This window comes from Diceros bicornis, chromosome 22 (assembly GCF_020826845.1).
Source record: "Diceros bicornis minor isolate mBicDic1 chromosome 22, mDicBic1.mat.cur, whole genome shotgun sequence".
Taxonomy (NCBI): Eukaryota; Metazoa; Chordata; class Mammalia; order Perissodactyla; family Rhinocerotidae; genus Diceros; species Diceros bicornis.
In genome coordinates this window covers 24,597,744-24,610,697 of record NC_080761.1, presented here as the reverse complement: position 1 = coordinate 24,610,697, position 12,954 = coordinate 24,597,744, and the positions used below count along the sequence as shown (strand labels likewise).

General features: G+C 43.1%; 1 protein-coding gene across 1 annotated transcript in view; it reads left to right on the top strand.

Moving 5' to 3' along the window:
- Positions 1-7,778, top strand: part of PGM5 (phosphoglucomutase 5) — a 174,738-nt gene extending 166,960 nt beyond the window's left edge. The window contains exon 11 of the mRNA XM_058565304.1: positions 7,567-7,778. Within this exon, the coding sequence (XP_058421287.1) occupies positions 7,567-7,656 (90 nt within the window). The 3' untranslated portion in view covers positions 7,657-7,778. The remainder of the gene's footprint in view (positions 1-7,566) is intronic.
- Positions 7,779-12,954: the final 5,176 nt, after the last annotated feature.

The window sequence follows — 12,954 nt, the reverse complement described above, 5'->3', positions numbered from 1 at the left end:
GGGCAAGACATACATTGTGAGGCAAACAAACACATTTAAGAAAAATTTTGCCTTTTAGTAGCTTAGAGTTTAGTTGAAGTATGATAAAGGAAGAGAAAAAAAAATCCTACAAATTCCTGTAAATCAAGATAAAAAGGAATCAACAGAGAAGCAAGTGAGGAGTTCGGAGAATGGAGAGATCCCACCAGGGTGGAGTGAGGGTGTCAGAGAGATTTCGTGAAGGAGGCCTTGAGGGATGGGTGAGATTGCAACACTGTTCTAAACAGAAAGAATAAACTTGTAAAAGTGGAAGAGAGAGCGTGGCTCCTCAGGCTGAGAGATCACTGTTTAAGGGGTGCAGGGGGTAAGCCAAGGAGGAGGCAGCAGACTGAGGAGGAATTGAGGGAAAGAAGAGTCATTCCTTTGGCTGCTGTAACAAAATACCACACGCTGAGTGGCTTAAAACAACAGAAATTTATTCTCTCCGAGTTCACGGGGCTGGAATTCTGAAATCACCGTGCCAGCAGGTCCACATTCCCTTTGGAGGCTCTAAGAGAGAATCCTTTCCTTGCCTCTTCCATCTTCTGGTGGCCACATCACTCCCATCTCTGCCTCTGTCTTCACATCACTTTCTCCTCTGTGTGTGTGTGGTACATGATCTCCCTCTGACTCTCTCCTCTAGGGACACTTATGATTGCATTTAGAGTCTAGCTGAAAAATCCAGGAGAATCTCCTCATCTCAAAATCTTTAACTTAATCACGTCTGCAAAAACCCTGTCTTCCGAATAAGGTCATGTTTACAGATTACAGAGATTAGGACATGATAGCTTGCGGGGGGGGGGGGGGGGGGGGGGCGGCGGGGGGTTGTTATTCTGCCTACCAGAGAGGGTGAGACCCAATCGTCCAGAATCCGACAGCCATGCTGAAAGTGGCTGACCATACCCTTGGGAAATCATCCAAGACTTTCACGTCTGGGTTCCTAAAAGCTCCCTCTGGTGAGGCTGAGAACAGTTAGCCGACTCCTGCCAGCCCAGGGTGGTAGGGGACTGTGTTAAAGAAGGAGCAATGGGCTGAGAAGGAGTGAGTGGATGGGAGCCATTGTGGAAACATGATCAGTGAGTTTGGCAACTGCTTGGATGTGGGAAACAGAGGGAAAGACTCACCAAAGAGCACTTCCAACCCAGCTGATGAAGAAATTAGTGGGATCTGCTAGCAGCAGAGAGGGGAAGGTGGGGCTATGAGCTGATTTGGTGAGAAAATTCATTTTGGTGTTGTGGGGGAAGAAGGAGAAGCCCCCTCTGCCCTTTCCCTTAAGGTTCTTATGGCTGGCCAAATAATTAACAAGACAGGTTAGCAGGAGAAAATAATACCAAGTTTAATAACATGTATACATGGGAGAAACCAGGGATACTGCGTTTCTCAACACAATAGCAGAAATTCTCGTCTTAAATATCATGTTCAGCCAACAACAGAGGATGTTGGGGGTGGGGGGAGTCAGTTACAGGAGATTACCACTAAAGCACTGTAAACAAGAGTAAGGTTATTATGCAGATTTAAGGCCTCACTTTCCACATTGATAAGTTTCTAGAAATGAGGTCATCCCCCCTCTTCCCAAAACAGAGAGGGAGATACCTTTACACATGGAGATTTCCCTTATAAATGTAAATGTTTGTCTGGCAACTCCTCGCCATCCAGAGAACGTGGCCAGAGAGACAGAACTTCTGATAAGATGTGCTTGTTGGTGCCTTTCCTATTGTAACATCTATTTTACATTATATTACAGCGATCAGATAGAAGATCTGTTCCAGGAAGGAGTTACTATGTCAAATTCTTTTGGCAGTTAGTGGGGGAGGTCAAATGTCCATCAGAGAAAACAATCAAGGTAAAGAGATATATTTCAGGGTGGCCAAATCTTGATCTTATAAAACCTCTTGTGGTTTTATAAGAAAGGAAGCTTTTTCTCACTGGTGGGAGAAAGCTGGACAATGACAGTCCCTCAAATGATCCAAGAAAAACATACTTTAGACGAGTTAATTTTATTAATGTGATTTTGTTTTAATTTGCTTTAAAAATTTGATTTATTTTAGAGCACAAAGAGACCAAAGTTAGCTGAAGAAATCCAAGTGGGTCCTGTTGTAGGGCCAGGTCTCAGAGATGAGACCTCTAGCAAAATTGTTGATTCAGGGCTTCCTAGCAGGCGTTAACAGATCTTTACTTTAGAAATTATTGGGATTCATGCCACTCTTCTCTCTACCAACTCTTTGTGATTTCCCTCTGCTCTGTTTAATTTTTCTTTCTCTTTTCTTATAATTTTTCATCGTCTTTCTCAGAATCTCTGCTTTCTCATAACCCTGGATTACCATGGCGGCCATGCCCTCCTGGTTAATTATAACTTCCTGGTTAATTTAGTTACCACTGCTAGCTGCCTGCCTCCTTCCTTCATTACTTACCAGTTTGAATCCCTGTGGGAAGCAATCTGATCAGCTGGTTCAAGTTTTGACACAGGCTATGTGGCAGGTCACTGGCCAACCTATGGTTTGGCTGCCTATAGGTCAGGGACCCAGTCCTGGTCCAATCAGCTAGGGGCAGGGAGTGGAATCATGTGATACAAACAAGGCAAACTAGCCTTTAGCTGGAGCAAAGCATTTGACAGGCCCAGTAATCAGCATGCCTTAGAGCAGTAGTTCACAAAGTGTGGTGCCTGGACCAGCAGCGTCAGAATCACCTAGAACTTGTTAGAAATGCAAATTCTTGGGCCCCACCTCAGACCTACTGAATCAGGAACTCCCGGGGAGGGGACAGCAACCTGCATTTAACCAGACCCTCCAGGTGATTCTGATGCACACTCAAGTTTGAGAACCACTATCTTAGACTAAGCAAACATCACATGGACTAAAAACAAATGTTTGAATGAAATCATGAGAGAAAGTCAGGTAATTCAGATTTAACCAAAGTGGGAGTGTTGATGCAAGTTGCCCCTAAGAATTAGGAGAAAGTGGCATTTGTTGTAAATCCCTATTCTATTGACACCAGAATGTCAGTGTTTTCTGTTGTTGAGTGATCTGCATTTTCTGGGTTGTATTACCTGCCCCAAACCATGAACTAGGATAAGTACTGTCATCCCCACACCCTCCTCCCTACACCAATATTTCCCTGACTCTCCTAATGCACACTCCTCACCAAAACCAGCCCAGCGGTGGGTTCCCTCCACAAATTCTGACAAATCTTGCTTCATAAGTGATTGTGTTTCTGGTTAGGGTTTTGTTTTTTTCTGAAAATCAGTTAACTATTTACTTTGAGTCTTGCAACATTGAAAACATTTACACCTCTCCTATCTACCCCTGTCAGGGTAAGAAGTCCAGTTTGTAAGGGTTTGTTTTTATGGGTCTAATTTACATGAATATGGATCAAAACAACAACATGAAGCAAGAGAGAAGACAGGAAAGAAAGTGAAAGGAGAAACCCTCTCTGTCCTTTCAGGGGATATGAACAGTGCAGGGCAGGGATTAGGGTGAGGTTAGCCAGGTACAAAATTTAAGGCAGGGACACCAAAAAGCTCAGTAATCAAGATAAATATTGTAATGCAATATTTTAAAAAATCAAAATCAACGCAAAAAAAAATCCATGATAAACAAAATATCAACATTTTAAATAGAGATAGACTTAAATTCCCTCTTTAACCTGGTAGTCTTATTAACTCCAGATGACAGTACAATCCACCCGACCCTCCAAGATGGAGGAAAGACACTGGAGCCATATTGTGAGTACTGTTGCATGGAAACATTGCTGACTTGGTTTTCAGCAAGATGAGCATTCATTGTTTTCTACTTTTCGAGTGTAGAAAAGCTATATCAAGCACTCTAAGGAACACTGGAACTAGAAAAAAGATGCTATATTCCTAGTTGATTAAAGTCTCTATTAGTTTATTTCTTATTCACAAGGTGTCATCTTGTGCTCACATAACTGTGAGTGTTCTTCTCTCTATTATCTACCTGTTCTTGGTCACTGGGGATGGCTGGTCAGTCCTATTGGACCCCTCATCTGATGTGGGACTTGTCTGGTACAGTGTGATGATGATTCCACTGTTTCTCTCACTCATCCCCCTTAAGCTCATTTTGTCTGCTTGGTTTTCCCTTGTCACTCAGAGGTCTCATGCTCAGAACTGTATGATGGAAAGAGCCATAGAGGAGGCATCAGTATATTCTTATCCAGCTCAGCCACCAGACAGACATGTGATCCTGGGCCAGTCACGTCTCCTCTCTGGGCTTTACTTTCCTCATTTGTGATGTGAAGGAATCCAACTAGATCATTCCATGTTCCTCTCTGCTTCTCAGGCTCTGTGTTTCCAGTTCTACCTCAGAAATCTCACATCTGCAGGCTTCTAATTTTTAATTCCTCTTCTCACTCCCCATGCCGAGGGCCTTTCCAATTGCTTTAGGAAAAAGTTTCTCCTTTTCTTTTTCATGATGCATGGTTGATGGTATGAGAGAAATGTCCGAGATTCACATGTATGAAAGCTGTGGTTTCTAAAGAAAACATGACAGTAAAAATCCGGTACTGTTGACCCTTCCACTCGCCTGGAGTGCCCTTCGTGAGTGGCCACAGAAATCTCTATCTGCCTCAACATCTTCTTTTCATCAAACTGATATAACATTCAATTACTCCACCAGTATTTATTAAATACCTCTTAAGTAGCAGGCACTTTTCTAAGTCCTAAAAGACAAAGTTCCTGCCCTCATGGTGTAACTGTATAGCACATATATATTTACTTTACACACTCAGGCAAGAAAAATACATTACTTTATGATCCTTAAATTAATTATGACACGAAGCTCCCATTCCACAAGGCTGGCAGAAAATTCTGTCTTGGGCATTTTTAGAGACCTCTCCTCAAAACTCCCTAGGGTCATACAAACATCCGAAGACTTTCTGGGTTCCTGGAAAATGGGTGAAAGGACCTCACTAGTGTTCAGTCCGTGGTGATCATCACTGATGTCCTTCTTCCCAAACCCTCGCGGTCCTTTGAGGGCAGGTGGCTCCACAACTTCTGTGCCAAGTTGGCCTGGGGCTCTTTGCTCAAGGTCGGAGCCCTGTGTTCAAGGTCTTCCTCACAGGGAGTTTCCAAAAATGTGTTTCCTTCCCTTCAGTTTGCATAGTTATCATTGAAGCCTTCTTCTCTGACATGATCAGGACAAGGGACAAGTGCTTGCTTCATTAATCTAGAAAGAGAGTTAAAAGACGTAATTAAATGCATACATATCTTGACCATTGTATTTTTAGCACAAAACATATAAATTTATGTTCATTTGCCAATCTTTTAATGTTGGTCCAAGATTTTTTCTTTGAATATGAGCAAACTGTTTGCCATTGTCATTAACTTTCTTTAAAAGATTCCCACTCATAATTCATCCTCTGTAATGTTCACCTTTAATGTCTTTATAGTACAGTGGGAACTTAAAGACACTTGTGAAACCGTCTGAAGAAAGAATATTTTACAATCCCCAATATTTTACAGTATCCCACTCACAAGTAATTTGACAGGATTAGCTCATCGCCATTACCTAATTCTTTCCGAAACATTCAACCTAATTTTCACAGAGAGAACTCTTCCTGTTAATACTCACATGTCAGTGGTTTCCATATTATTTAATAATTGGCTAGTCTCAATAACAGGTACAACGGGCATTAACATATTTAGGAACAAACTTACCTGACTCCTGATAAGCGTATAACTCGACTGCAGGAGGCAGAAGTAGATGAGCGTATTAGAGTGATCTGTTGGTCACAGGCATCCACTGTGCTGTGGACATCAATCAGGATGTTTTACAGCAGAAACGGGGTGCACAAGTCCATCTGTAGAGTTAAGCGGAGATCCGTCAGGAGAACTGCAATATTTGCGGTATCGGTTACAATTCTGCTTCCCCATCCTCTTGCCAATAGGTATCACCACTTAAAGATATGGAGTAGAAAATCCTTAATGTTGAAAATCACAATGATGTAAAACAAAATATGTTTTAATTTTTCAGTTCTTGAAGTTTCAAGTTCAATTTCTCTGCATTTTCTTAAATTGATAGGGTATTTTAAGTTTATCTTTATTCATCCTCCAGGACCTCATTAGAGTGATTGATTTTAACTTCACTCTCTTTCTTTGTGCTCCTTTAACTTCTTTTATAGGTGTTAATGAAGAGTTACATAGCGAAAAAAAGGAGAAGGGGAAAGAGAGAAAGAGGCACGAAAGCTAATAATCTGACTTCTATACAAAATGGGTGCTTGGCTCTTAAAGAGACTGATGCCCCTATATGGGCATCACGTGGAACATGGCCTGGCAAAATGTGCCAGTAGGAAATTTTTCTGGGCACCAGTTGGGTTTTAAAAGGAAAAGAAGCCCTTCTGTTTCTTTATTTCGAGTTTATGGATGTGGAACCAGAGGGAGGCACCACTTGCTTCTGCAGTTGTGAAATAGCTCTAGATTTTCGTCTTCCTTCTGGCTTCCAAGATTATATCTGAGCTTCTCCATCTAGTCATCTCTATAGAGAAGATGATTCAGTACACTTAACCATAAGTGTATTTAACTACTGGACTGGCTGCTGGAGCAATCTTTCCAAAGCACAGCCCTGACAGCGTCACTTTTTAGCTCAAAAAACCCCAGCATGTCCCCTTGCCTAATGAATTAAATCCTTACACTCCACCCCGGCATTTAGGTCCCTCCAAACAAGGCTTGCTCACTTATGGCTCAGGACTGCCCTGTGTCTGCCTCCACTCAGGACACACCAAAATCGAGTGACTTTTTCACGTATTGTAAGTAACACCATGTCCATGCACCATCTAAAACAATCTGAACCATCTAAAACCATCTTGAGTAGTATGTGCTCCACACTTGGGAAAACAATGCCTCGCTTCTATGAAATGATAAGCAGCTAAAGGGCAAGAAATGATTCTTACTCCTCTTCATGTCTTCTTCCTTTCCAAGAACCTATTCCTTAGGCCTCGAAACCACCCCACCTCCTTCTAGGGGACACTGAGGTGCCTCATGAGCCACCACATTATTTGGTGGGAAGAAATGAGCAGTTATTTCTGCGGCACTAGCCAGTGGATGGGTCTGTCTTCTCTGAAACATCTAGATTGTAGGTTCTTCAGGCCTATGGTCTTAGGATGGAGAATGAGTGTTTTTCCTCAAGTTCGTGTGTCTGCATGTGGCAGGGGGGTGTACATGGCAGGGAGGGAGTGTAGCAGAGGAAGACTGGGGGGTGTTCTGAACTTCTTTAATTCACGAAGCTCTGTTCATGAAATGCTCCACTGCTTCCGTATTTGGGTTGTGCAGTTTCCTATCTCAGACCAATGTTTTGGGGAGCTGCATAAGACTTTGGAGATCATCTTCTCCCCCTGCTCCTCCACCCTGCCCACTCCAAGTTCCTTTTATGGAGAAGGAAACCAAGGTCCGGAGAACTGGTGTCCTGCCCACGATGACTCTGCCTGTAAGCCACAAGTTGGAATTAAATCCAGATGTTTGCAATAGAAATCCATGACAGTGGCTCTCCAGTGACGGACTTGAGTTCACAGACTTTCCTCTTCCTCTTCCTCTTCCAGGCCGTGCTGAGCCCTCTCATAGCCATTGCGCTGAAAATCTCCCAGATCCATGAGAGAACCGGCCGGAGGGGCCCCACCGTCATCACCTGAGTGGAGGAAGCCTTGCCCACCGGGGCCAAAGGAGAGCGCTCGGCGGGAGACACGGCACCCCTACCTTCTTGCTACCTGTTTGAGCCTCTTATGACTTCGGAAAAAACAAAAGATAATTTGCTGGTGGGGGGTGGGCGGTAGGTGGGAAAAGAGAAAAAAAATCTGTTTTGTTTGAGTTTTGGTCAGTTCTTCCAAATGCAACAGGGTCTCCAGTTGTCTGTTAAAGCCTCACTGTCATTTGACATCTATATGTTATCACACAAAGGAGCCTCCCCTTTTGGGAAAGGATAAGTGGCCTAGGAATCTGTTAATCATGGCGTCTGTGCATCATTGGTGCCAGGTGAGGAAAGGTTCTGAAATCATGGAGGAGAGCACATTGCCAGGATTAAGCTGACCCTAAGCCAGAGGTTCCCCTGGGCAGACCTGAGAAGACCCTCCTCAGCATTGAAGAGGATTTAGCTTTTCCTCGTAGGTCAAGTCTCCCATGGAGGAAAGCTGTAGAACTCCTAATAGCCCACCTTATGCCCACCAACCACCTGATGCCCCACTCTCCCACCCTCCTGTCCCCACAGTCCCTGTACCACCTTCTCTCATCTCTTCTGAAGCTTTCTACAAATCACAATGGCACACTTTCAACAAAACATATCAAAGGGTGTTTTTCTCTCTTATTTTGTAAATAATATTATTTTAGCTATTAAGCTGGCTGCATTCCTTCAAATTCAGCCATTCATTATGCAAATGGAAAGCAATTTCTTGGCAGAACTCTGCAAATAAATGCTTCACAGTTTTGGGGCCCTTCTTTGATTATATCACATAGGTTGATGCACGGGTTGACACTAATTCCTCCTAGGAAGACAAAATCCCACCATGTCTGCTATCTCTCTGACTTTAGCTCTGTCTGCTGGCTTATCTCCCAATAAGGACCTATTTTAATGCACTTGTTTGGACACAGTGCAGATCTTGCTTATAATGGCTATAAAAGGAGAGAATGAAATGCTGTAAAAGTAGGAAATGAAGTGGATGCTGGAAGAAAACCTTACTGGTGGTACAGTTATGTGCCTGATGAGACGGAGGGGAGGAGGACACCCTGCTGGAAAGCAGAGGGTCACAACCAGTTTTCTTTGCCCAGGAAAAGGATGTTGCAGCTCTAGCAGCCTCCGTCTGTGCTCAGCCAGGCACTCGGTGCATGGGACCTCTTTGCATATGTTTTGCTTCCTTGGGAATGGCACTCTCACTTCTCGTGTCATTTGCACAGATGATGTGATGCACTTTGACTGTTAAGCAATGCGTTATTGCTGTAGTCACGATTAGTGCAAGCAGGGAAACATTCCCAGTAAGGTATTTGTTTCCATTTTCTATCTATGCTTCTGTCAGAAACTTGCTAGGACATTTAGTACCCAATAAAAAAGAAATTCCTTATTTCAACCTTATGCAAGTGTTGTGAATTTTTGCTCGTTTGTTTCGCCGTTTGAGAAACTCCAGCAGTGGTCCCCCGTTCTGATAACTCTGCCTTTCAGAACACTTGCAAGGGCTGGTTTTCATTATTGTGACCTTGGAAATTTATTAAATAAATAGAACACAAAACGTGAATTGCTCAAAACTGCCTTTGGAAGCCTGCAGAAACTAAAATGGTGTCTAGTCTTTCATTGTAAGTACTTTCATTTCAAAATAATAGGAGGGTGGCTTTGAGCTGAGATTCTAAAGAACTAGTTATGAAATTCGTCAGCCCTGGAATACAATTTGCCTTATATCTTTGGTTGTCATCATCTTTAAAGTGAGTCCATGACGGCCATCCATTCACTACTCCACTCTGTGCTGGTCCACACAATGAGATGCACTCTTGGGCTTAGTCAGCTCTAGGTAAGAAAATATTTATTTTTTCTTAAGTTGCTGAACTATTAATGATCTTTAACTTTGAAGTTCAAATGCAAAGTCATTCTCATTTAAAAATCCTGTTTTTTTCAGTATGGAGTCATGTGTGTCCAGCAGCCAGAAAATATATTCATCCATCCATCCATTTGTTCATTCATTCAGCAAACACTGGTTGAACAACTACTCTATGCAAGGTCCTGTTCTTAGTGCAGCAAAAAGATGCATAAAACATTATTCCTGCTCTTATAAGTTTGTAATTTGGGAACAGGAGGCTCTGACAAATATACACAAAGAATCATGTAGGCGTGAATGTTACAATAGAGGCATGTGCTGTGGGAATACACAGAGAGATTGACTCAGAGATGGCAGGACACTAGGCACTAGAGGGGTTTCCCAAAGAGTGGAGTTTCTTGGGGCTTGTAACCATTGATACAATCTCACGAGGGGTGAATGTAGCAAGAACAAAGACTAGGAGTTGAGAGGTAGGATGCCTGGATGGCTGGAGAGGAGCCTTCCTTTGCTCTAGTGGGAGGTTGGCTTGGTTGAGTGGGGTTGAAGCAGACACAGGTTGTAAATATCAGGCAGAGCAAACACTTGGGTCTAATATGGAAAGAAGCAGCTGCACGGCCACCTATTTTTACAGAGGTTTTTCTCAGCTAGGTTGCCAAAGGGAAGGTCCTGGAGTCGCTCTAAGACACAGCCTCTCTCTCTGGAACCTGCTCAAATTCACGTTGCCAAGGTGTTACTTCTGCTTTTCATAAAATCCAGACTTCTCTTGCTGAGCTGTATGTGCATGTCCTCTTGCCTTATGCTTAGGAGAGGTGAAAGACAGGAAGTCGCTCTTCTGCACATAATGTTATTTATGTTCTTAAAGATGAAACTTCAGCCACCAGTCTTGCTTAAGAGTAAATGACTGGAGAGGTCCAAGAATTTTATGGAGACCATCATAGAAGAAACTATGGATGGAACATAGCCACTGTCAGGGACACTCTTTTTTGAGAGCTACTATTGAGGGGTTCATTCACTACACTATGTACCTCCAGAACAGTGGCAAGCAACGGTGTATATAATGCAACGGTTCCCAACCAGGGCGGTATCACGGCCCACCCAGGGGGTCTTTGGAAACGTGTGTCTACATGTGCCGGAGAGGCATTTAGTGGGAGGGGACCAAGGATGCTGAATATCCTGCCAGATGTCAGCCAGTCCCCTAGAACAAAAAGTTATTTTGCCTCATCTGTGATTCTTGAGTTTATTAGCTGACCTTGAAAATGGGTAGGCAGCCATTATTAAAATGAGATTATTTATCAAGTCTTACTGATCCAAGATGTAGCATACATCCACAGTGTTCATAGGACAAATAGTGTTGCATGACCTTGCAGGCTGACGGGGTTGGACATGACATGAAGGCTTTCTGCCCGGGAAGCCTCCGACTGATGACCAGGCCCATGGCGGCACACTGGTCTGGCAGTTGGCTGCACTGAGCCAGTGTTCTCTGCAGATAATTCAGGCAATGACAGGGATAATGGTGCGGTGACTTCTGATTGGCCAGTGGGTCAGCATAAGGCATAGGATTTACTTTGGTGGTAATATCCATCAGCCATGGCAGGTGTGGGGAATTTGAAAAGCACCTGCAGGATCTGGTAGTGACGTAAGAGATGACTCCATTTTATTGCATGATCATCTACCGGGTACTCTCAAAACACGTGGACCCTGAAATCCCAGACACCTGCCTTGAGGAGATTTCCGTTCTTGAGTGGAGAAAGGTCTGAGAAATTGTACATCTTTGGAAATGATGTAACTGCCGGTAAGTCTTTGGCCCTTCAACAGTTACAAACACCAAGAGATTATCCAAGACGTCAGAGCTTGGCAGAATGCCTGCTCCACTCCAACCAGCTGGAGTCCTTATCAGTGCAAATGGCTCATGCAGTTGACAGCCCACTTGGTATGTGACTCAGCCCAAGTTGTCATGAAATGTTATAGAATATGGTGAAGATATGCCTTATAAACCCATATCTTTATCTTCTTTCCATGTCTTTTAGCACCTAGTACGTACCCTGCAATATAGGTGACCTGGAGGGATACCTCACCATAGACTATGTGTTTAAGTAGAATCTTGAGGAATAAATAAGATTGTCAGTAAAAGCACTTGTGCATTTTTGAGTGGAGGGGTCAAAAACATACACACTACCTCTTAGATATGCAAGAGATGCAGCATACTATACTCTATAACTGACCTTGTCATGCTCATCTTCTGGGGCTGGGGGTGGGTACTTAAACTGGCTACTCAGAGGGATGTCATAAGATTAAAATACTGCAGAGCCATCACCTCTGAGAACTTCCCTTCCCTATCGACATGTGAGCCTACCAGTGACATTGGAGAGGAGGGAATGAGCAAAGACTCTGCAGTGGAGGTTTGCGTGTTTTCCACTTTCTCGTAGTTTAAGTTCCCTCCCTGCCATTTACAGAATCATGGTTCTCAATCCATCACCATTAATTTTATCATAAACTTGAGGAAGAAGGGATACAATGTCTACTTGCCCTGAGTGAATCCTCTAGGTGTGGCCAAGGAACTCTTATTAACCACAACAGAACACTTTTGTCTCACTTGCCCAGTGGGTTTTAATTTCTGGGCCTCTCAAATTTAGATTTTGGGTAATACCCATGTTCTTGATGCTTGCTTCAGAGTACATATGTTAAAAAAAAAGCAATACGTGCCTACTAGTAGCACTTCTTTTCAAAAAGCACCTGGCTTATGTTCTGAATCAATAGTTGGTGTTCAATAATGTTTGGGTTTGTAAAAAGATTAGCTCATCTGGATGCTGTGTTAGTTTTTTGTGGAGAGTAAAACTTTGACTTGTGTTCCCCTATTGATTCTTTTTCTGATACAACACAGTGACAAAAATGGAATGTTTAAGTACAAAATTTATTGTGGTAGAGAGATTAAAACAATGTTCATATGTAAACCAAAATTAACGTTTGTTTCACATGACTACCAGTAGTTGGAAAAACCATCTATTTCAAATGCAAACTGGATGAAAGCCCAATGATACAGCAGTTCAGGTCAGTGAATGTGCTCAGACCCCAGGGAAAATTTCAGGATAACCGTCTCAGTGGAGGGGTAGAAAGGGATGATGAGAGGAATGATAAATTGCATTGCTAATAAATGATTGCTTCCTGTTGAACAACTATGAGTGACCTTCATAGCCATTGTGCCCTCGATGTCAAGGATTCAAATCACAGATGCCCAGATTCAAGCTTCATGGAAAGGGACCAGGATTTCCCTTTATGTGGCTTCCTGCGCACTTGTCAGGACATGCTTCATTAGTGCACTCAGCAATAATCGGGACGAGGAGGCCACAGAGGCCCCATCCCATCTCGACAGCCCTCTCCTCCTTGAAAGATCTTCATCCTTCCCTCCAACTATCC